Source organism: Pleuronectes platessa, chromosome 24, assembly GCF_947347685.1.
Source record: "Pleuronectes platessa chromosome 24, fPlePla1.1, whole genome shotgun sequence".
Classification (NCBI taxonomy): domain Eukaryota; kingdom Metazoa; phylum Chordata; class Actinopteri; order Pleuronectiformes; family Pleuronectidae; genus Pleuronectes; species Pleuronectes platessa.
This window is the reverse complement of record NC_070649.1, coordinates 1,886,058-1,909,195: the sequence shown is the minus strand read 5'-3', so window position 1 is coordinate 1,909,195 and position 23,138 is coordinate 1,886,058. Positions and strand designations below refer to the sequence as shown.

The following is a 23,138-nucleotide window of genomic DNA, read 5'->3' as shown; positions in this document are numbered from 1 at the left end:
AAGTGATTAAATACCTCAATTTCCAGGGATTTAATGAACCAGATCAGCCAAAAACAGACACCTCTAGCTATTTGAATCATAAATGGACTTATGTATTTAATATTAACGTGGTGTTGAGTTTTATACTTTTATAAGATCAAAGTGTTTGTGAAGCTGAATGTGAATAAAAACCTGAATTATTTGAAAAGTACATTAAACATATATAGACACATAAAGCAGAGAATCATTTATTGCTATGTGTAAAAGATGATGTTAGTATTGGTAGAGTATTGATCGAGTATCGATCAGCTTTCAACCCGATGACCCATCGGTTGTGTTGTTTCTGGCTCTGATATCACTGGAGCTCTCACACTCCTCTTTTTTCCTGTATCATAACTCCGGCAGGGAGCAGACGCCAAAATCGTGTTCAGTTTCCTTTGTTCCTCTAAGGTGTCGTTTCCCCGTCGGAGACAAAGTGCCTTTGTGTGAGCGCAGGGGAGTGTTTCTTCAAATCCAACACAACTCCACGCTCTCTCTCTCTCTCACACTCACACACACACACACACTCACACACTCACACACTCGTATATACACGCCCCTTCCAGGACAGATTAAGCAGATAAAGCGAGAAGCAACAACACTGGTCGCTCATTGTTCTCGCAGGGAGTTGTGCCGTCAGGAATGCAGCGATAGCCATCTCGCCTTGATTTCAGATATGTCGTGTTCTGGAGTATTATTGGAAGCAGATGTCTTATTTACAGGAGGGAGGGAGGGAAGGAGGGAGAGAAGGAGAAAGGGAGGGAGGGCCAGCGTCCACATTTTACACATTTGAGTTGCACTTACACTTCAGATCTTCCTTCCACAACTGTTCTCCCACAGGCTGTCTGCTCTCAACAACAGAAAAGCTCTGAAACATTTCAAGAAGGTGGTTTTCTTCTTGAAAGGTGGCTTTCTGCTGGGGATTGTGTTTTCAGTCAGTTGTGGTCCAGAGGTTTTGAAGGTTTGAGCTCCAGCGAGTCGAGGCATGAGTTCTTCACGTTTACTTTCCTGTAACCTCTTTGAATCTGATCTTCTGGATTCAACGTATTTTACAATTCTTTCTGTGCACATTTCCAGAACGATTCACCGGAGATAAAAGTCTCTGACTGGCCAGTGGATCACATTCCTTCTTCGGACTCATTGGAACCCATCTTCTAAATTTATCATATTTCAGAGGAAGCCTTCTCTTACCTTCAGGGCACAAAATTGATATTGGCAATGGCTGTTGACATTGTGTATCCACTGCAGTCGAGATGTTGAACAAACACAACGAGGAAAGAAGTTCTGGTCCTCGCTGTTTTCACAGTTTGGTTCCAGGCTGCACAGTCTGACACTTGAAGGCACCGTTAATGAGTCATAGAATCAAACTCTGTCAGTGGGGGGGGGAGCCAGGGTCTGTGTGTGTGTGTTGAATGGCAGAAGCCGGCGTCAAGGTCATTTTGCAAGGTCGTCTTCATCTTCTTGTATTTCACAGTAAACGTTCCGTAACATGCATCATCTAGATGTCGTCAACATGAGAATCTAACGTCAGATTCAAACCTGCTTCCTTTTGGTTTTATGTTGGCTTTTGGGTTTTTGACCTTACATCCAATTCGTTCCAAAGGTTGAACACCTAACGTTCAAGTTAGTTATTGGTTTTATTTATAACTAAGTCTTGTTTCTGTGCTTTCTTCAGATGAAGAAGTAAAGATAATGACTTGTGCCTCTCGGTGGAAATTGTGTGAAACTGATAAGAATCTTTAAACGACTCATTTCTGTTCTTGTATCAACTTTCTGAAGAACACGAGTCACTAAAGAAGAAGTCACCAGTGGATTTCTGAGTTGATAAGGAATTCAATACATGAAAATGTAATGGTTGACAGTTCTAAACTCAATGGCCGACCTAGCCCTGGTCCCTCAGACTGTATGAAAACCTCCATGGATCTCGGGTTGACCCCGAACGAGCGGCATCTCCTGGGCCGGCCTCACACCTTCTGTGGGAAAAAAGAAAAGCCCCTCTGTGCAGCGGAGGTCTGGTTTGAGTTACAGACGAGAAGCCGCTGGGTTTACCGCCGGTCACCGGAGTTCAGTTACAGACACAGACCTGCCGCCGAGCTTCATCTGTCCCGTCGGCCTCGAGCTGCAGCCGGAGCCTCAGCGACCACGCGGTTTATTTACCACATTACACAGGTTAACACAACAAAAAGGTGTCAGGAATTTATTTGGAGAACACATGCCACTGCACCGAGGCAGATATGGAAACCAATATGAGTAGACTGGAGCTGCAAGATGTCATCAGGCGTTTATGAATAGAGTTTATTATGTCAGGCATTCCTCTATAGTTTAATCAGGATTTGAATATGTAGCAGTCTGTCCGCTTCACTAGACCATCACACCACCACAGATCAGTATTTTAATTTTTCTATTCATCAAGTACAGTAAACTGAATATATTTATTTTGGCTGGTTTCCTTCCGTCTTCCCCCAATAATGAATCTGAAATATCAAATGAGAGAATACGAGTGCCGCCATCTTGTTCCCTTGAAAACATTTGCTGTGTCTCAAGTCAGCAGGAAGTTGCAGGCAGATGAACTTGGTCTTTGAACTTTCAGTTTTGTGTTTTGTGTAATTTTTTTTAAATGGTGGAAAGGAAATCTGATTCAGGAAGGAAACTGTCCATTTCCCCTCTCTCTCTCTCTCTCTCTGTCTCTCTCTCTCTCTCTCTCTCTCTCTCTCTCTCTCTCTCTCTCTCTCTCTCTCTCTCTCTCTCTCGACACACGGGTGACAACACGTCCCTGAGCAGGTGACTTCAGGCCGTTCACCTGGTTCCCATGTTTACAGCGGATGGAGCTCCCCCTCAGCTCCGCCTCTGGAGAGTCCCGGTGGGCGGGGCTTCGTTTGTTGATCTCAACGTTTTACTCCCCAACATCCAGAAGCTCTTTCACAGAGGGATGTCTATAACAGAGGGCCGGCACTTACGCCTCTGTCCTAACTTAATGTGCAAACATGAAATATCCACGTTCCTTATTAAATGCTGTGCAGCAAATATTAAAAAAATGTATTCATTCTTTAAATCTTAATTGTGTCCAGATGCTCAGGTGTGAAGATTTGGTAATTCATCTCATCTGAAATCTTGTTAAGTGGAACACACTCATCCAGAATGTCAGTTTGTACTCTGGGAACTTTCTGACCTTTGGATTTTGAGTCATGGGTTTGTGAATCATTTTAATTCATGAGATGAGATGATAATCGATAAATGGAATAATTGTGAGCTTCAGCCTTATTTAAAACGCACATTTATTTATGTGTCTCTCTGTTGTTTTATTTGCTTGTTATTTCAATGTCTTCCAGCTGCTGTCTGTGTGCACACTGACGCACACAAACGTCAGTTTACAGAACACATTTAGCCTCCAGCTCATTGGTTGCACTCATCGTGACCTTTCTCAGTCTCAAACTCGAGCTCTGACTTGTAAGGGGAACTGACCTTTTAAAGAAAGAGTCAAAACCGCTTCTATTTTCTTGTAGATGTTTGTTTTGATGTCCTAAATGAACCTTCTGTTCTTGTTGTCAAATCCTTTTTCTTTTGCCCCGCAGCCCCAAACCTCCACCTCCCGATGGCATCAAGTCCAACCCGTCCAAACGCCACCGGGACCGGCTCAACGGCGAGCTGGACAAGCTCACCAGCCTGCTGCCCTTCACCGAGGAGGTCAGGGCTCGGCTGGACAAGCTGTCCGTCCTGCGCCTCAGCGTCGGCTACCTGAAGGTCAAGAGCTTCTTCAATGGTGAGTGGGGGAACCTTTGGAGCTGAGGATGTGTTTTCTCCTGTCTCACAGGCTGCATCACTTTGATTTGATCACTTATTCTTCCATTGAAGCCTCTCGACTCTTCTCTACTTGTTTAATTTTGTATCAGGGATAAAGTGCTGCTGCCTCGATACCCTCCAGTATGAGCCCAGTGGGGTTGGTTGTTTGATTCTCGCCACGTTTTCTCCTTGATTCATTTAATCGTTTTTAAAATATTCTCAATACAAACTTTTCTCCACTTTACTTTTACTCGCTCCATTTCTCTTTAACTCAAACCTAATACAACAAATGCTGCATTTTGTGGAAACAGATTAGAATAAATATACTTTTAACTACAGATAATGTAGGTTAATTAATCCGTCTTTATCTTTTTAATAGAGCTTCTATTGTACTTGCAAGAAAAGAGATTACACGGCTAAGGAGAAAACCAGCCAGCTGTTTGTTTTCCAAATGTATTGATGTAAATCTCTGTTAACAATTACCTGAAAAATAAATAAACTTCTAGGTTCTTTAAAAAAAAAGAGAGAGACAAATCTCTCCTCCGGGAACCAGGAGGTTATTTAAAAAAAAAAAAAAAAACGAATTCTGCCCTATTTCTGTGAACATGGCGCTGGGAGGTTATTCCAGTTTCCATCCAGCTTCCTCACATTGTTCTGAGACCGCTTTTGAAAATAACAGCAATTAGATCCAGAACGCCTGAAAGATGGGGTTCCTATTCACAGTGTGTGTGTGTGTGTGTGTGTGTGTGTGTGTGTGTGTGTGTGTGTGTGTGTGTGTGTGTGTGTGTGTGTGTGAGAGTGTGTGTGTGTGAGAGTGTGTGTGTGTGTGAGTGTGTGTGTGTGTTCGGAGCCGTCCTCCTCAGCAACAGGAGGTGTGAAGCGGAGGCGAGCATTTCTTTATGCTTTATGAGGGTTAAGACTCAGGGTGTGTGTGTGTGTGTGTGTGTGTGTGTGTGTGTGTGTGTGTGTGTGTGTGTGTGTGTGTGTGTGTGTGTGTGTGTGTGCATGTGCGTGTGTGTGTGTGTTTGTGTGTGTGTGTAAACATGTGAGTGTGCACCTGCTCTGTGCTGTAGTTTAAAATGCTGTCACTGTTATTCTGGTGGTCAGAAGCTTTCCCTCTGGTGGAGTGTTTGTCCAGTTTCATGCTTTCTATTCTACATTATACAAAAACATTTTTTAGACTAAACAATGGATTGATTGATTTGATTGAATTGACGTCATGGAGCACGTTGAGCGCTGACCTCATCACTGAGGGAAGAGTCAATAGATGAAGTGATGGTAAATGGGATTCTGAATGAAAACAGAGAAAAGTTGTTGATGTGTTGAACTGAGCAGTTTCTTCTTCTCTGGAGTTGCAGAGTTAGATTTCAGTTTTCAGCCCTGATCTCAGTTTTCAGCCCTGATCTCAGTTTGTGTTCAGACGTCAGAGAGCGTTGCTTCGGATCCATCAATTATTTGGCAGCGTCGTTCACCGAGTGTCGACTGAACAGATGCGCCCGGGAGTCTGGTTACTTTCACCAGTGTCCTTATGAGGTTAGGTGGCAGCTTCCCCCAGGGCTTTTATTGTGAAAGAAGGGGAGAAGAAATAGTCATCGATTGAAAAGAAAAGTCATGTTCTCTTATTGTAAATTAAAAAAATCTTAATGTTGTGAATAGAATGACTATTATAAAAGAGAAAAATTCCATTAACAAAAGAAAGGAATTAACGGATTAATCCCTGATCCTTTATAAATTGCCTCCCTGTGTCAACATCCCACCGGGCTTGTGCTTTTATTTTGACAGGTACTGGAGCGTTTTGTGTGATAATCCAAACCACAGTCCAAATCCCTGTTGGCACGTTCGCCCCTGGATCTGCACAGAATAACTAACTCAGCATGTGACAGTGTTTTGTATTTTCTAACTCCCTCGCCCAGTAGCCGCTCATTTGCTTTCTGATTGCAACACACACGCCGCAGGTTATTACAGGTTGAGAACAGATTTATCAAAAAGGACGAGATCAAAAATAAGTGCCAGTCTTCATAAAAGCTTCTGAGATCACACACACACAAACACGCCCGCCTCTTGGCCACTGATCCGTCACCTCTCCCATCGAGCCACACCCGTTTCCTGTGGCGCCCCCTGCAGCACCCCGGGGCCCCTTTTCCTCCGACTGTTCAGCCCTTTCCTCCTCGGCTCCGACGTCTGAGGTTCGCGGCTCGGCTCGGCTCGGCTCGGCTCGCCCCCCCCCGGCTCAAACAAACGCTGCAGGTCTCCAGTGTGTTGTTACAGCGGGGGGGAGGCAGCTTGTTTGCACGGCAGGTCTGCAGCAGGACAACTCAGGGCTCTATCCATTCATGACACCCTCCAACACACAGTTCCCCCAATCTGACCTGGTCCTTCAAAGGTTCCTTTAAAAGTGCATGCATCAGAAGTGAAAGCCCATTGTGCTGCAGGTTAGTATCTGCATCTGATGTGAAGTCTGAACAAAGTCCTCATTACCGAGGCTTTTGAGGTTTTGTGTAATGACAGGTCGGCTTCTCCACCTCCAGGCTACATCCACTCTCAAACACCTTTTGAGCTCTAAAACTAAAACAACCTTTTTGCCTCCGTCTATTCTGACACACCTGAGTATGCATATCAAGTGGCAGGCGGCAGATTGGTGGATCAATAAATCAATAAATCAATAAATCAATAAATCAATAAATTATCAGCCAGGAAGCGTCCTTAACTGTAGTTTATTATCAGTAAACTATGTCTCTGGGTATTTTTCCTTTAGAGTCATATTTATATACCGTGAAGTACTCATAGATAGTACAGTGTCAATAACCATACTGTTCTCCAGATAAATGTTATAATAATAACGACCGATTGTTCCTCTGTGGATCTCTGTCTTTGCTTCGCTCTAATTGCGATAATAGAGCGTAGTGATTTTATTACACTAAACATAAAAGTGCTTTAACTGTCAAATAAAAACGAGACATCAAAGAAAGGTGATTATTAAAAGTGTGGAGGGATAAAAGCACGAGGACGGAGCCTAGAAATAATCGTGCAAACAGTCAAAATAAAAAGACATCGAGGAACAAGCAAGTCCATAAAATGGAGTTTACAAGTTTTAAAAGGTAAATCTGATACAAAGCAGCTGCTCGAGGATTAAGGTTGAAATGAGGCCGTCTTCTTAAACTAAAGAGTGTGTGTGTGTGTTTGCGTGTGTGTCTGTGTCTATGAGAGATGTCTGTAGATCCTCAGCAGATATGTGTTTACTTGGACTGAAAGAACATGGCCGATCTTCTGTGAGGTCATGTTGGGAGCCGGGGCAGCGACAGGACAGGAAGTGGCTTCGATATTCTTAGAGCGCAGACTGAGCTGTTCCATTCTTGCCATCTGGGAAAATAAGCATCTTTTTGTGGACAAACCCTGAATTTAGATGTTGATTCATAGCTTTAAGTTCTAAAAAGGTCTAAACAATGGTTTAAAAAGGCCGGTCGCTGAGAAAGAAAGCACAGACGTGAAGATCTGCTCTGTCTCTCCAGCACGTTTCCCCTCATGATGAACAACACAGCCTCTGAGAAAACCTGATGTCTGTATTTAAGTGACGTGAATAAATATAAACAATTCAAGGAGCTTCCTTGAGGTTAAGAGCACAGCAGGTGGAAGTGTCTTGATGGATCTCTGCCAAAAAGACAAGCTTTTATCAACGAACCACACAAATGTATTGATATATGAAGCCGCTGTGGTTGATTGTGGCCCTGAAACATGTTTGCTAATGTGATTAAAGCGATAAGCGATTTTTAAAAGATCTGAAAATCATTTGGTTTTAATCGTCCACTGTGGCTTTGTAACTCATAATGTGACACGGATGATGCAACAGCCAGAAAACCTCTGGGGTGAGTGAGTGACGACGTGACTTGTGTTAAAGCTGCACAGCCTTTTTCTATAAATGAGCCTCGCTGCCCACATCGCAATTAAAATAGATTTCCCGACGCGGGGAAAACACCCAAGCCAGTCGGTGCTCTGCAGGCGTCAGAGAAAACAGCAGCGGAACAGTGACCACAAATTAAATCAAGATATTCCCTCTATTCCCAGGACAAACATTTACTTAAGAGCAATACAATTCCTCCTTCCAGACACAGGATCTGAAAACAGTGTCAGACAGAAACTAAACGGCAGCTCAGTCTGACTATTAAACTGTTAAATAGAGATTATTGATCGGTTTCATAGGTTCACTTCCAGCTCAGCTGCTCAAGAGCTTTTTTAAAGGTAGTAAACATCTGAATTAAGATGTTTGAAATACTTGAGCTCTCAATGTTTGAGTTTTGCTATTTTTTGATTAAATGTAAACAACCCACTTGTGCAGCGCTTCTATTTGGTTTGCCTGTTGCATTATGGGTCATTTTGGTCATTAACCCGCAGACGAGGAGTGACTTCATGTGTCTGCTCAAAGAGAAATAATGACATTCACAGATCCAGAGGAACAGACTGACTGAGCGTCTGCGGCCTCGGTGAATCCCTCATTGTGACGAGTCAGAGTCTGTGCGATGGAGAATTTCCCAGCATGCCTGTCAGCGAACAAAGACGACCCGGGAGTGTAAAGGCTCATGGGAAGGCCGGCACGTTGGAGCGGCAGGAAGTGGATGAGAAAGGACTGCTCTGTGTCCGTCCTCTCGTCCCTGTCTCTTACCCCGGGGCCGAGCCGCAGGATGGGGCGGAGAGGCCACTGGGAAACGCCCGGAGGTTTGATCCCATGGCCGACGCGCACAACAGGGGCATTGTTTAACGCTCTGAACGTTTTCTGAACCAGACCTCCCTCATGTTCAGACACGGCTCTGTTTGTCAGCGTCTGTGTCTCAGACGCTTTCTTTGCTTCGCTTCAACTGTGAAAATGATCGTTGGCCTAAATAAACTGAAAGGGACGAAAAACACCTGAAAAGAAACCAATCGACTTCAAATAAATGTAAAATGGCCTCAAAAAGGCTAAATTGCCTCATAAAGACACAAAACTGCTGCAAAATGACACAAGACAATTGCAAAACAACTGCAAAGAGCTGCACATCTGCCTCAAATAGATGCTAAATGATTGAAAAGAGATGGAAATCTTGCAAAATGTCTATAAAAAAACAACTACAAAGAAGTAAAACTGAAAGTGCCGGGTGATATTTCACCAGAAATTAGTAAAAAACAACCTTTTACGACAATGTCAAAAAATAACAAAAGCCCGATGTTGAACGGTTTCAGGCAAATAAGGTTTATTGAGAATCTTTTGTTCCTTCTGTCCGTGTGTGTCACTGAAGTATTTGCCCACAGATCAGTGCTCTGTGATGAAGGTCCTCTTGAAATCCACAGTGTACGGATCTGAGGTTTCCACATTTTTACAGAGTGGATGTGTTTGGTTTTTGGAGTGAAGTCTGATGAGGCCCCAGCAGAGGAGATTTCTGGCTGCGGAGAGCCGTAATTTGTGGTCTTATAATAGCTCGGCTGAACTTCCCTCTCCTCTGCTGGGCCTCGAGAAACACACACACACACACACACACACACACACACACACACACACACACACAAACTCTACCCCCCTCCCCCTCCATGTATTTTCCAGATGTGTTTCCAGCGGACGGTTTCAGGCTGCGCTCTCTATTCCCAGCAGATACAACCGACTGGAGGTCGTCGAGCTTCCTCTATCTGAACCCCGTGACCCCCCCCCCACCAAACCCCCAGCCCGACCTCGGGCCAGTCTCATGGCCGAGGAAGGAGGAGGGGGTTGAAGGTCAAGGGTCACCGTGCTGTCAGAGATACTGTAGTGCTTTTAAACAACAGCTAAGAAAACATCTCCAGGCACTTTGGTTTGACTGCTCCTCAATTTAATCTGGTCAGGAGCTCCAGAAGAAGCCAGTAAGTGGAGGTTGAGTGCTCTAAGTTTTCTAGACTGTGAGTGAAACTCTAGTTCTGTAAGAATCGAGGGAGTGTCCACTTCTCCCCTCTTCTGCTTTTTCCTGCCGTTTGCCTGGCAGGCTGCTCCGAGGCGTCGACAGACAGAAACCAGTGTTGTGGTCGTTGCCGAGGTTTCACACACACCGACACTGTGCAATGACATGAAACACACACCATACACACACACACACACACACACACACACACACACACACACACACACACACATACACACCATACACACACACACACACACAAAAATAAACGTAACATATCAGCAACTCACCTCTAAAACACAAAGCAAGTCCTGCTGCAGATTCACTGTTTGGCAGGAGTCCTGAGCCGCTGTCAGGAAACAGATGCTGGTTTAACGGCGTCTGCTCGGACCTGCTTCGTCCTGAGGCCGAGTGAAGCTGAGTGAGGCCGAGTGAATCTGAGTGAGGCCGAGTGAAGCTGAGTGAAGCCGAGTGAAGCTGAGTGAGGCCGAGTGAAGCTGAGTGAAGCCGAGTGAAGCTGAGTGAGGCCGAGTGAATCTGAGTGAGGCCGAGTGAATCTGAGTGAGGCCGAGTGAATCTGAGTGAAGCCGAGTGAGGCTGAGAGAAGCCGAGTGAGGCTGAGTGAGGCTGAGTGAAGCCGAGTGAATCTGAGTGAGGCCGAGTGAATCTGAGTGAAGCTGAGCGAGGCTGAGTGAGGCCGAGTGAAGCCAAGTGAGGTTGAGTGAGGCTGAGTGAAGCCGAGTGAATCTGAGTGAGGCCGAGTGAATCTGAGTGAAGCTGAGCGAGGCTGAGTGAGGCCGAGTGAAGCCGAGTGAGGTTGAGTGAGGCTGAGTGAGGCTGAGTGAGGCTGAGTGAAGCCGGGTGAAGCCGGGTGAAGCCGGGTGAAGCCGGGTGAGGCCGGGTGAGGCCGGGTGAGGCCGCGTGAAGCCGCGTGAAGCCGCGTGAAGCCGGGTGAAGCCGGGTGAAGCCGGGTGAGGCCGAGTGAAGCCGCGTGAGGCCGCGTGAAGCCGCGTGAGGCCGCGTGAAGCCGAGTGAGGCCGCGTGAAGCCGAGTGAGGCCGAGTGAGGCCGAGTGAGGCCGAACGAAGCCAAGTGAGGTTGAGTGAGGCCAAGTGAGGTTGAGTGAGGCCGAGTGAAGCCAAGTGAGGTTGAGTGAGGTTGAGTGAGGCTGAGTGAAGCCGGGTGAAGCCGGGTGAGGCCGGGTGAAGCCGGGTGAAGCCGGGTGAAGCCGGGTGAGGCCGAGTGAGGCCGAGTGAGGCCGAGTGAAGCCGCGTGAAGCCGCGTGAAGCCGAGTGAGGCCGAGTGAGGCCGAGTGAGGCCGAGTGAAGCCGAGCGAGGCCGAGTGAAGCCGAGTGAGGTTGAGTGAGGTTGAGTGAAGCCGGGTGAAGCCGGGTGAAGCCGGGTGAAGCCGAGTGAGGCCGCGTGAGGCCGAGTGAGGCCGAGTGAGGTTGAGTGAGGCCGAGTGAAGCCGAGTGAGGTTGAGTGAGGCCGAGTGAAGCCGGGTGAGGCCGGGTGAAGCCGGGTGAGGCCGAGTGAGGCCGCGTGAAGCCGCGTGAAGCCGAGTGAAGCCGAGTGAGGCCGAGTGAAGCCGAATGAGGCCGAGTGAGGCCGAGTGAAGTTGAGTGAAGTTGAGTTAGGCCGAGTGAAGCTGAGTGAAGCTGAGTGAGGTTGAGTGAGGCTGAGTGAAGTTGAGTGAAGCTGAGTGAGGCTGAGTGAAGCCGAGTGAAGCTGAGTGAAGCCGAGTGAAGCTGAGTGAAGCCGAGTGAAGCTGAGTGAAGCCGGGTGAGGCTGAATGAGGCTGAATGAGGCTGAGTGAAGCACTGCTGCTTGTTTTGCAAGGCAGATTTTGGTCAGGGTGCGAGAATTTTTTTTATACTTTCATCTCAAAACCCAGGTTTTCTGCAGGTTTCTGGTCTCCTGGAATATTTGGGACTTTGAAGATTAATTTTCCTCCTGTTAAACTTTTAAATATGATTCGTTTTATTGCTCCTACTCTGTCACAGATTTTCCGATTAGATTTGTTGTTACACACTTTTAAAAGTATTTCCGCTTTCTGCAAAGATGTTATTCACTAGCTTCATTCATTGTTTTCTGGGAAAGGATAAACAGCTTGTTCAGTGAAGGGTGAAGGGGTTGAGAGCAGGAGATAAAGAACTGGGTTGTGTCAGTGAAGTATGAGCATCAATATTTGTATTGGCAGGAGAGACAAAGTCCAACAGAGAGACCTTTACAAACGCTGCCACAAACCGGTTCTGTCGACACAGAATCAAACAGAAAACAAGACAAGAGGAGGGAGAGAACATGGGAACCATTTTAAATACCCGAGACTTGTGTAAACGTTGAAGGAAGTCTTCATGCAGCCGATGTGTCAGTGCAGTCAAAGGTCACGAATGAGATCATGATGCACCAGAGAAGAAAAACGTTTGTTTGTGGTCTGATTCCTGGAATATGATCTGGAGAGGGTCTGGAAGGAGTCCTGTGTGTCTCAGTGGGTCCAGGGTGATAACATCAGACCTGCAGACCGTCGGCTGGGTCGCAGTCAAAACACAGCAGACAGACGCTCGTGTAGAAACCTGCCCAGGCATCTGGGGAAGACCACAGTGTGTGTGTGTCTGTGTGTGTGTAGAAACTTGCTGCTGCTGCCTCATGCACTCATTTCTGTTTTATCTACGTTATTTTATCTTATCATATCTTTTAAATTTGTAGTTTTCTTTTCTTTCTTTTAGGACATTCACTGAAAACTTTGAGGAATTAAAATACTTTTATTTCATGACGATGTAGTTTTATCTAGGGAAATCAATATACAGATAGTATAAACCAGAGGGATTCTGGTACACATGTGTTTCTCTCCACGATCCACATGGATCAAACACGCATGACTCTTCATCACAGCGTCCTCCCAGTCAGTGACATCACACGTTGTGGTGGGCGGGCTTTGTTGTCGTGCCACGATGTTGTTTCTGTGCTGAGCTCTATTCCTCCTGCAGAGAACAATCATAAAGCTGGAGAACAATCAAACGACCTCCGTCTCTTTCATCCGTCCGCTCCCCATCGGTGACTAAAGCCTTACTCACACTGTTTTACCCACAAATCCCAGCACCTGACACATCTGCTTCTATGGAGCAGTTGCAGTTGGTCGTCATGTCTCTGTCTCTGTTGTCCGTTCCAGGGGAGATGTTACTACTGAGCCCGATTTTTATCTCCACTATAAAAATGATTTGCATCGTCCGTCCTGCTCAACCGTCACTGCCAACCAAGCACAAACCGCCCAAACAAAGAGCTGTGAAAAGCGTGGTAAGCTTTTAGTTAATATATAAAGGGAATAAGACATCAATGCACCAAATTGTGAATGAATACAAGCTTTTTTAACATGGGATCAAAGTTGGAAAATGATAAATGCAGTCTTTAAAGGTCATGTCGACTTTTCTCTGCAGCTTTGACCTAAAGTAAAGTTCACAGAGTTGTTTTGAGCTGTTTACCCATGATGAGTCATCTCTTTAGATTATTAAACTCCAAACCACAGAGCACCCGTCAGCTAACACGTCCACAGATATGAAACCTGCAGAGCTTTTCTGTCCCCTCGCTCAGAGGACACTGAGTCGACATGAATGACGGAGAGAGACTCCAGAAAGTGAAGCAGCAGGGGAAGTGAAGGTTTAATGAAAAGCAGCGTGGGGCAGATCAGTGCAGATTAATCTCAGCTCGGCCCGACGTGCCGCTCTGCCTGGAACTCGCCGCCGAGCTCCACGTGCTTGTCAGTTAATCAGGGGAAACCTGTAAAACACGTTGACTAATCTCTCCTCTGTGTCTTATAGGAAGTTATGTTTGTCAGAGGAAGTCAGGGCGGGAGGAAGCGCCCGGGGCGAAGTGGCGGTGGAGTGAAAGGTGTCTGCTAACCTCTGCTCCAGCCACGGCCCTGGGGCCAAACAGGGCTGAGCGGCGGCTCGGACGCGCTCGAGAGATAGACGTTGTTATTTAAAGAAGAAGTACAGGACGCGCTGTGCTCTGCGCTTTGTGGCTTGTCTTGAATCTCGGTTGCGATTCTGCTGAGAGCACGCAGGGACAGAAAAGAACATGATTAGAAAAGGACGTTTAAAAATCTAAACATTCAGGATAACAGGGAATCTGCAGGATCTATTTCCAATCAAAGATCAGTGAAAAGCAGCAGCTTGTGCACGTCCCAGTGGATTTTTTTATATACTATTGCATGTTATTGCATGACTGAATAATAAAGAAAACCGTCCACAGTGACAAGCAGCTGCAGGTCAAAGATGAGGCTGACCTTTTACCCAGAAGCCCCTGCAGTAAGTTACAGGAAGCTGACAGTGGTTTTAAAGGGCAATTCCAGCTCTTTCTACTGTTAAGTGAATCTCAAGCCACAAAAAAAATTGAAGTTGATTCTGTAAGAACAGTTTCATTAACGGTAGAAAATCTGTGCTGTTTGCGTGAATCTGATTTAAATGAGATTTAATTTAACATTAGCATACAGGCTAACACCCGAGCTGGATTTCAATATCGTTTTTCTTTAAAATCACAATCTTCATCCACAAATTGAGGCTTCTCAAGTATTTAGAGTTTAGAAATATGAAGCGTTTGAAGATTCTCCAGGACATGAGCATAATCTCATGTTAGTTAAAAATAAAAAGCTCTTGCGACCACATGTTTGGTGAATCATTACGTATTTTGGCGGTTTTCTGATAGTTCCAGTTGTGTAGAAGGAGGAGAAGCTGTGTGGTGGCTCCTCAGAGCTTCTCAAAGGGTCATGTTTTTACCCAGGACCCCTTTTTTTTACGAGAGTGTGGAGGTTCAGATATTTCCAGAGTCAGGATACAGTTACCGAACCGTCATGATCTCATTTTCCTCAGAGGAACAAGCTGCTTCCTGACTCCACTTCCTCTTTATCGACCCAAATGTGTCGCTCAGAATTAGCCTCTCCTTTCATTGGATAATTGCCGAGCTGTGAACGTCCCTGATACGGAGCGGGGGGGCTCCAGCCAAGCCGTCTGATTTGTCGGAGACGCCGTGGAACAATGACCATAATTAACACGGTGACAGTTTGTGCAGAAACGGGGAACTTCTGATCGATCTGGGTTCTTCTCTGCTGGACGCTCGTTGAGCCGTTATAGCCAGAACATCTCTTTGTTTACCTCAAATGTTTTGAATTAAAAAGGATCTTTAATCCGATGGGTTTATACTCACTGTCTTCTGGACGATGTTGGTGTAGTTCTTTTATTTCACTGCTCCATCTTGAAGCGATTTTAGTGATTATTGTGCTCCACGAAACCTCCTCATGTGATTTATCCTGTCAAATATCATGTTTCCTAGTGAGGCTCATTAACAGGTATGTTGCTGCGCAGCCTGAAGACTCTTTTATGTCTCATGTTGGATTTGGAAATGGAGGAAGCCTTCGTGCTCTTTGTGCTCGTCTTCTGAAAACTTGTCTCCATAAGACTCCAGGAAGAAAGTTTAAGTGATCATGTAAAAGCTTTCATTCGCTCTGAATGTGTGAAAATCGGTTTCCTCCGAGTGTTTCTTCCACCAGCTGTTGTCCCTGAATGTAACTGGATAACCTGGAATGAAGCCGGGGCAAAGATTTGCAGCATGGGAGCGGAGAGCCAATAAATGGGTCCCAAGAAAAACTCCAGGGATGAAAATATGATTAAAGAGATCCGTGACATCAAAGTGTGTTTACTCCGTCTGACTGTTCTCTTGTTTCTGGACTTTTCCTCCTTGAGAATCAGATACTTTTACCACTTGAAGCCTCCAACGAGCCTCCAAACCAAAGGAAAAATCCCTCTTTGCTCCACACACACACACACACACGTGACGAGGACTCACAACTGCACATTCTTTGATTTCAACGCATAACATGTTTTTCCTTCGAGTTGAGTTGAGGCTTTTCAGCTGCGTTTTCTGAGTCCTGTGTCCAGTTGTCCAGGAAGACTGTAGCTTGGACTCTGGTAAATGCTCTAATCTATGAAAATATAAGACTCAAGTTAGAAAAGTGTTGATTCCCTCTGGATATTCTATTTGTCGTGATTATTTTCTAGTGTGAGAAGCTTGAACGTGTTGAGATCTGCATGTTTAGTGACCTTATCTCTTCACTGCTTGCTCTCCACCTACTTGCAGATCAATTATGAAACGCTGGAGACTTTATTCAGCGAGCACAGGACGACACGGGGCCGGAGAATCGGGCTCTTGCTCCTCAGAGTCTTGATTCCTGCAGCTGTCGGCTCTCGCCACCTGTTTTTCCGCTCTGTGTTTTTGGTTCTTTTGCGCTCGAGTCTCTCGGCGGCTGTAAATCCTGCGGCACCACGTGCAGGAGCCGCCGGCCGCTGATCTGCTCCGTGGTCGCTCCGTCCACCTGTTGCATCCGCTCCCCCCCTAACACACACACAGTCCGTTTGAAACTGTGTGGAGTGATCCATCACTCAGCTATCTCTCCTGCTCGTTACGCAGCCAATCAGGAGCCAGGACCTAGAGAGTCTCCCTGCACACGCTGCACGTCTGGAGCTGCAGCGGCCCTGTTGTTCCTAATAACAGGGAAGTGCGTTGGGTCGGATCTTTATTATGGAAAATTACTGGCAGCCTCTGGGCCCCGCCCCTCCTCCCCATGAATGAGAGTTTACACAGGCACCGAGGCAACTATGTGCAGGTCATTAAGGAATCAAGGAGCTGCCAAGAGACACTCTGGTGCAGTGGGAACTCGAGCTGCCGTTCAACAGCACTCGATACCTGCACCGACAACTAATCTCAAATTATAGATTCCAGCCGGCCGGAGAAAAACAAGAGAAACCCAAGTGATCGAGCAGCGGATTAAATATTCATGGTTTGTTGCTGCAGGAGCAGAATATCAGTGAATTGTCTTTAGAGGGTTAGGAAGGATGAGTGGCAGATGGTTATTTAACTATTTCTTTTGTAATAGTCGAGCATATTAGAATCAATTCATAAATATCACCAGAATTTAGGTCTTTATTCTACGCCAACGTTACACTGACCCTAGAGCCTGATGGGATTTCTTCTGTAATTACTATAACTCATAGATCTATGATAATGTGTCACGTGGTCTAAATCTCTGACTAAAAATAACCCGATTAGAATTTGGCTAAATAAAAATAACACAGTCCTGATCCAGTAAAGTCAACAGGACGCTGCGTCTGTGTTTCACTCAGCCGGAGACTTTTCTTTTTTTTTTTACACGTGCACTTATGTACATTTCCAGCTCAAGCGTTTCCAGATGTGAAACTCAGCGTCTAACCAGGTTCTGCAGTCAACCCACCAGAAACAAGTCAGACTGGGAGACACTCATCAGCTCTGTGTTGCTCACTCATCGTCCCACGGCTCATTTTAGCTTTTCAACACGTACGAATGAATGTGAGCGACAGCAGCAGGAAATGTGATCTGCTGGAGGCACGGTGACACCAGCATGAGCCGCGTTAATGTAATCAGCAGTTTGCATCGCTGCTGCTATCGTCTGCGCTTCTCATCTGTTTATTTTCTGCTTCTTCTCTTTTCTTTGGAAACACTTGAAGAAAAAAAAGCCTGTTGTAACAGATCTCCCTCCTCCCCCCCTCCCCCCTCCCCCCCGCCGTATCTTTCCCAGCTGTCGTTTCTGGGAATATTTTTAATCTCTGACATTGAAGATGTGTAATTGATAGAGATGTGCAACACTAAAGAAGACTCGATGGTTTAAAGTAAAAAACCATCTGAACTTTTCCTTTCCTTCCTGTGTCTTGTTGGTTTCCTCGTGTTTCTGCGTCTGGTCACCGACTGTGATCGGACGCCAGAAACCAAAACTACACACAATCAGAAAGTAACTGTCTCCCCGGAGCCGAGAGGTGTGAGACACCACGAGAACGACTCAGTGTCTCTTTCATGTGAATCCACACAAAGGAAGACGTCTTGTGAAATCTCCACAGAGATGTTTGACATCATGCAGTTTCACAACTCGCAGCCGGCAGCGCTCAAACTCCAGCTCACGACTTTTACTTTGAACCAAATCTGTTTTTACTTCTTTTGTGTTTTTTGAAGCGTTTTCAGCCTCGTCCATGACTAAATGTTTTCAGTTCCTCATTAACATAACAACCCGGCGATGCTCCTGATGACCGTGGACATTGCTCAGCTGCAGTGTCATTGGTTTAGATTAGCTCACTGGAAACTAAGCAGCAGCGTCGCTGAATAGGAGCGGGTGTCACGGTCTATAAAAGAGCCCCAGTGCTCCCAGGAGGATGGTGTTCGTCTGTCCTGATCAAATTAGGCTCTGTCTCTCTCCTGAAGTCTGAGGCCACGTCTTTAAATGTCTCGTTCCAACCATGTAGAACAAAGAAAAGCAGAAAACTGTCTCAAGGAAAAAAATGCAATGGCTTCAAGTTATTTATTACTAATTGGACAATTGGTGGCATGGGTACAGGTAATTGATTACTAATTGGACGCAGTGTCTCCCTGATCAATCAAGTCTGAGTTCAGTCACTTAACCCCTGGTTTGCTATGGGACATGAACCAAACTCTAGAAACGATATTAACGAGGCTGAAAGGACAAACGGATTTGGAGGTGACACCAGCAGCTCAGTGGTGACACCAGAAGCTCCGTGGTTTCACAAGCAGCTCCCTGGTGACACCAGCACCTCCCTGGTGACACCAGCAGCTCCCTGGTGACACCAGCAACTCAGTGGTGACACCAGCAGCTCCGTGGTGACACCAGCGGCTCCCTGGTGACACCAGCAACTCAGTGGTGACACCAGCAGCTCCCTGGTGACACCAGCAACTCAGTGGTGACACCAGCAACTCAGTGGTGACACCAGCGGCTCCGTGGTGACACCAGCGGCTCCCTGGTGACACCAGCAACTCAGTGGTGACACCAGCAGCTCCGTGGTGACACCAGTAACTCCGTGGTGTCACCAGCAGCTCCGTGGTGACACCGGCACCTCCCTGGTGACACCAGCAGCTCCGTGGTGACACCAGCAGCTCTGTGGTGACACCAGCAACTCAGTGGTGACACCAGCAGTCGCCGGCCTTGACTGTAACGCACCAGCTGTTGCCGCTGAGTTCCCTGGTGACAAATGTGTGTGTGTGTTTGCATACTTCTGAAGCCGCTTGATCCAAATGCTCCGGCAGGAAATTGAAACCTCTCTCGCAGGTATTAGTGTGGCAGCTGTAGGGTGTGTGTGGGTGTGTGTGTGTGTGTGTGTGGGTGTGTGTGTGTGTGTGTGAGACAGTATGTAGTCAACAACCCCGGCTGTAGGTGTTGGCGTGTTGCTGCAGGATTCACCATGACACATACGATCAACACGTGACATCAGGGGATTAGAATTAATGGAAAGAAACTGTTAACGCAGTGAAATGATTGATTTCTGAAAAGCCACTAATCAAACCTACCATTATTCAAGTGCTGCAAACTTTATCACGACAAGAAGAGAGGCACCGTCTCACACATGAAGTCATTATGTTGCATGAGTTCAATTCACCTGAAACTCAGAGGTTTCATAAGTGGAAATGTGCATACTTGGATTATTTGTGCAAAAACAAAAAAGTTGTTTAATCTGTATTTCTTGTTTTATGCAGAGGCTTTATTCAAAAGTTTAATTTGGTCTTTAGTCCGGATCCACACACACAAAATGCTTCTTCTCTGACTTGTACCACATCCTTCCACCAAGGTTTATGCAAATCTGTCCTGTAGTTTTTAATTTAATAATCAGTTTTTTACTCTTTCATGCTTGAATAATCCATGCATCCATCTCCTGGCACTGATGTGGCTCCACATCCCTCTGCAGAAACCCGGTGTATCAAACGTGACGAGGAAATTCTTTCAATTCAATCAATAATGAAATATACAATGGATCGGTCGGCCCTGTGTCTTTACACGTCCAGGTAGATTGTGTGCGGCGCTGCTCCTCGTGTTTACATACCTCACCGGTGCAGATGAAAGAGGAGCCGGCGCCTCCCTCCAGCTGGTTCAGACATGTCCACAAACATGGCCGTCCTCGCTGTTGGGCCCAAACACCAAAACAATGACTGGGTCTGTGTAATCACTCTACACACCGCGGAGGGTTTAACCCCCTCACGGCCCTGCAGGACACACACACAACTCTGACACATGTGAAACTCATCTGGGGTCAGAGATTCTGTTTCAGTTGTGACACGGCAGAAAAATAAGAGCTTGAGTTTAGATGATTAAATCAATAGTAGAACACGATCGGGGACAAAACTCACAAGGAGCTTCAGATCTGTTTTTTAAATTCTGTTTTTATCCACGTTTGAACAAAAACCACATGTTGTCTTGGAGCTGGAATTTGCCACAGATGCAAATTTGGTCATTAACACATTAACATGCTGATGTGAAGCAAACAAGCAAAACCTGGAGCTTCAGGGAGCTGATGCAGATTTAAAGTATTAAATAATTAGCAATGATTTCTAAGATAACTAAAATATAATCAACGCTTTTTATTTTACAGTTTAATCATTAACTTTGCTATGAATAAAAAGTAAATAAAGATCCAAACAAATATTTGGAGCTTGAAGACAGAAAATAAGCTTAAATCCAAATCTTTTGTTTCCTCTCAAATATCATCGTTTACAGAAGAATCTGAGTTTTAGGGACTTTGCGTGTGAACGAGAGGCTCAACTTCAGAACTACACTTTGTTAAATCTCCAGATGAGTGTGGACAGGGCCTCTCGAACCCTCCCCCTGTTTTAAAGGATCAGATAAACTGTCTTCATCAGCTCGGACACTGATCTCAAACCTGCCACAGGTGTTTTTTCTTTGCAGCAGCAGAGGAAAAGTCTGGCTTCAATCAGGAATTAGTCAAAGTGACCTTAACTCACCAACAATAAACCGTGGAGCGAGCAGCTGTGTACATGCACACAAGCTGCAGGGCAATTACACACATGAAGCAATCCCCCCCCCCCGACTGTTTAAAGGTAGCTTATCATGTGTTTCCTGTTGGGCTTCATGTAGCAGCAGCTGACGGAGCTCTCGAAGCCGGCAGCGTCCGTGTGTGCGGCAGTCCGCTCCGACAGAAATATTTTTAGCCATGTGTTGTGTATTTTTAAGAGCCTGTCGGGATCGACAAATAAAACCTGTCGCCCTGCCGGGCCGCGCTGGAGGGGAAGGTGAGAGATTCCCCGGCTCAGACCAACTGATCCGGTGTCTCATATTAGATTTGTGGCTCATGTGTCGCGAGGTGTCGCCCAGAAACTAAACCAAACACACGCAGATTCACCGATTCACGTGAGGAACCGTGCATCCGGATGTGGAGGACACGATGGAATGATAAGTTTGATTTTAAGTTAGTCACAAGCCAAACTGTTAAAAGTGTCAATAATCAACTTGATATTGAGAATTTGTATTTCAAGTCACAGTTAATAGTGATTTCCAAACCTCAAGCAGACATGGATAAACACGAGAAAGACAGAGAGACAGAGAGAGAGAGAAGTGTGTGTGGTAGGCTGAAGGAAAACAGAGCCAGAGGGTGAATTCACATGAATGAAGGCAGACGCAGTGAAAGCAGCAGAAACAGCTGAGAGACAAACTGCTGGAGGAGGAGGAGGAGGAAGAGGAGGAGGAAGAGGAGGAGCTCCAGGATGGCAGGATTGGAACAAACACATGAGGCTTGGTTCAGACTCTCCGATGATTTACATACAAATCAGAAATCAGTCACTCCTCTCATGGCGTGTCAGGAGGACGATGGCTCCGCCCTCTTCACAGACAAACCCCAGGGAGACGATGGCTCCGCCCTCTTCACAGACAAACCACAGGGGGATGATGGCTCCGCCCTCTTCACAGACAAACCACGCACACGCTGAACTTCAGACCGACTCAACAATTCAAAGGGTTAAGGATTTGCTGCTGTTGTGTGTTTTGTCACATTAAGGGACAATGCAAAGTGATTTGTCTCGTGTGATGTGAGCTGAGCACATTTATCTTGGACTGTGATGCATCAGAGTCACAAACAGCTTGATGGACATGCCGGTGAAGAGACTTCTTTCCACTGAGGTTCCTGGAGTCGGTGACGTGGTCCTTCACGTACGGAGCGAATCCTCGACAGATCTCCAGAGTCTGAGACTCGCTGATGGAAAACAAACTTTCCTCCAACGTTCCCATGCCATCCGGCCAACATGCAGGCCCCTCTCCTCCTCAACCAGCAGTGTTTACTGACCGCACAGGCACACAGTCACGCTCGGCTGGTGAATTCCTGGGCCTGATTCTGCTCTGATGCCATCCAGAGGCTCTGCCACTGCGTCTGGGGACGAGCGGCTCGCCTCCGGTCCCACTTTGCTCTGTTTAGGTTGGGAGAGCTCCGTGAAGAGGCCGAGCCAGAGTTTACATTGGAAGAGTTTCATTCCAAAACACTATAAATCTATTTAGGAAAAGAAAATGAATTCCCAATGTGCGTTGCTCAATAATAATTAAAGGAAAGCTCTGGTTCTGTCTTGTGAGCGAAGCTGCTGCAGTGAGGAGCTTCAGGGTGTTTGGGGTTTCACTTTGATGTCGACAGAAAAAGTGTCTTTGCTCTTCAGAGGCCGGTTAGAGTCGGATCGGAGTTCACACAGTTCATCGCCCGTCACTTTACTTTCAAACTGTTCCTTGGAATTAGATTCTTGAAGAGACGGAATAAGAAATTACAAAACACGTTGTATACGATGCCCTAATAGACTAATACAATGATTAGTGCAACTTTAAGACAATTAAACTGGATATTTTACACTTTTCAAAGATACAACATGTAAAGAAACTAACAAGCTCTGAAAAAGAAAGATTAAGTGAATGAATAATGAGCTGAGTGACTCAATTTACATCTAAGAGAGAATTAACACTGAACAAATAGTTGCTGCCTTGCTCATTGGCAGGTTTGGACCTTGGCCTGACCTTGGAGTGATGGCATCAATAGTTAGTGTAGTACTGAGTCAGTGAGTACTTTTACTTTGACTGGAGTAACATTCCTGCAGACGTGCTGGAACAAACCCACCCGGCCGGTTTGTCTGCATTCACATGTGTAACTCTGAGAGTCTCCTCACATGTACTGCAGCTCTGTGTGTGTCTGTGTGTGTCTGTGTGTCCCCGAGGCTTCACTGTGATCGACAATCGACACAACAGGTTGATGGTTCCAGTTCAGTCTGAATCTTTATTGTAAGGGAAAAGAGGCGTAAAGACCTTTTGGAAAAATCTGCATTTATGAAGAAAGACATTAAGTTTCCATATAAAGGGAGAAACGCTCATATTCATATCTTCTCTCTGAAGTGAATCAGGGATCTAGACATACACTGAATCACCAGGGGGCGCATATCACAAAAAACTATATATGTATATTTGAGAAAGAGTTCATTCTTAAATCAACAGCCAATTCTTTTGATTATTAAAACACTATCTTTAAATATAAAAAGCTGTGGAGCTCTGTGATGATTGACAGGTGAGATGTGAGGGAGGCTTCAGAAGGATGAGGTCTAG

General features: G+C 45.9%; 1 protein-coding gene across 1 annotated transcript in view; it reads left to right on the top strand.

Annotated features, from left to right (window-relative positions):
* The window catches only part of ahr2 (aryl hydrocarbon receptor 2), a 48,079-nt gene that overhangs the window by 4,758 nt on the left and 20,183 nt on the right, over window positions 1-23,138 (top strand). Inside the window, exon 2 of the mRNA XM_053417388.1 lies at window positions 3,591-3,778. Coding sequence (XP_053273363.1) covers window positions 3,591-3,778 — 188 coding nt within the window. The remainder of the gene's footprint in view (window positions 1-3,590; window positions 3,779-23,138) is intronic.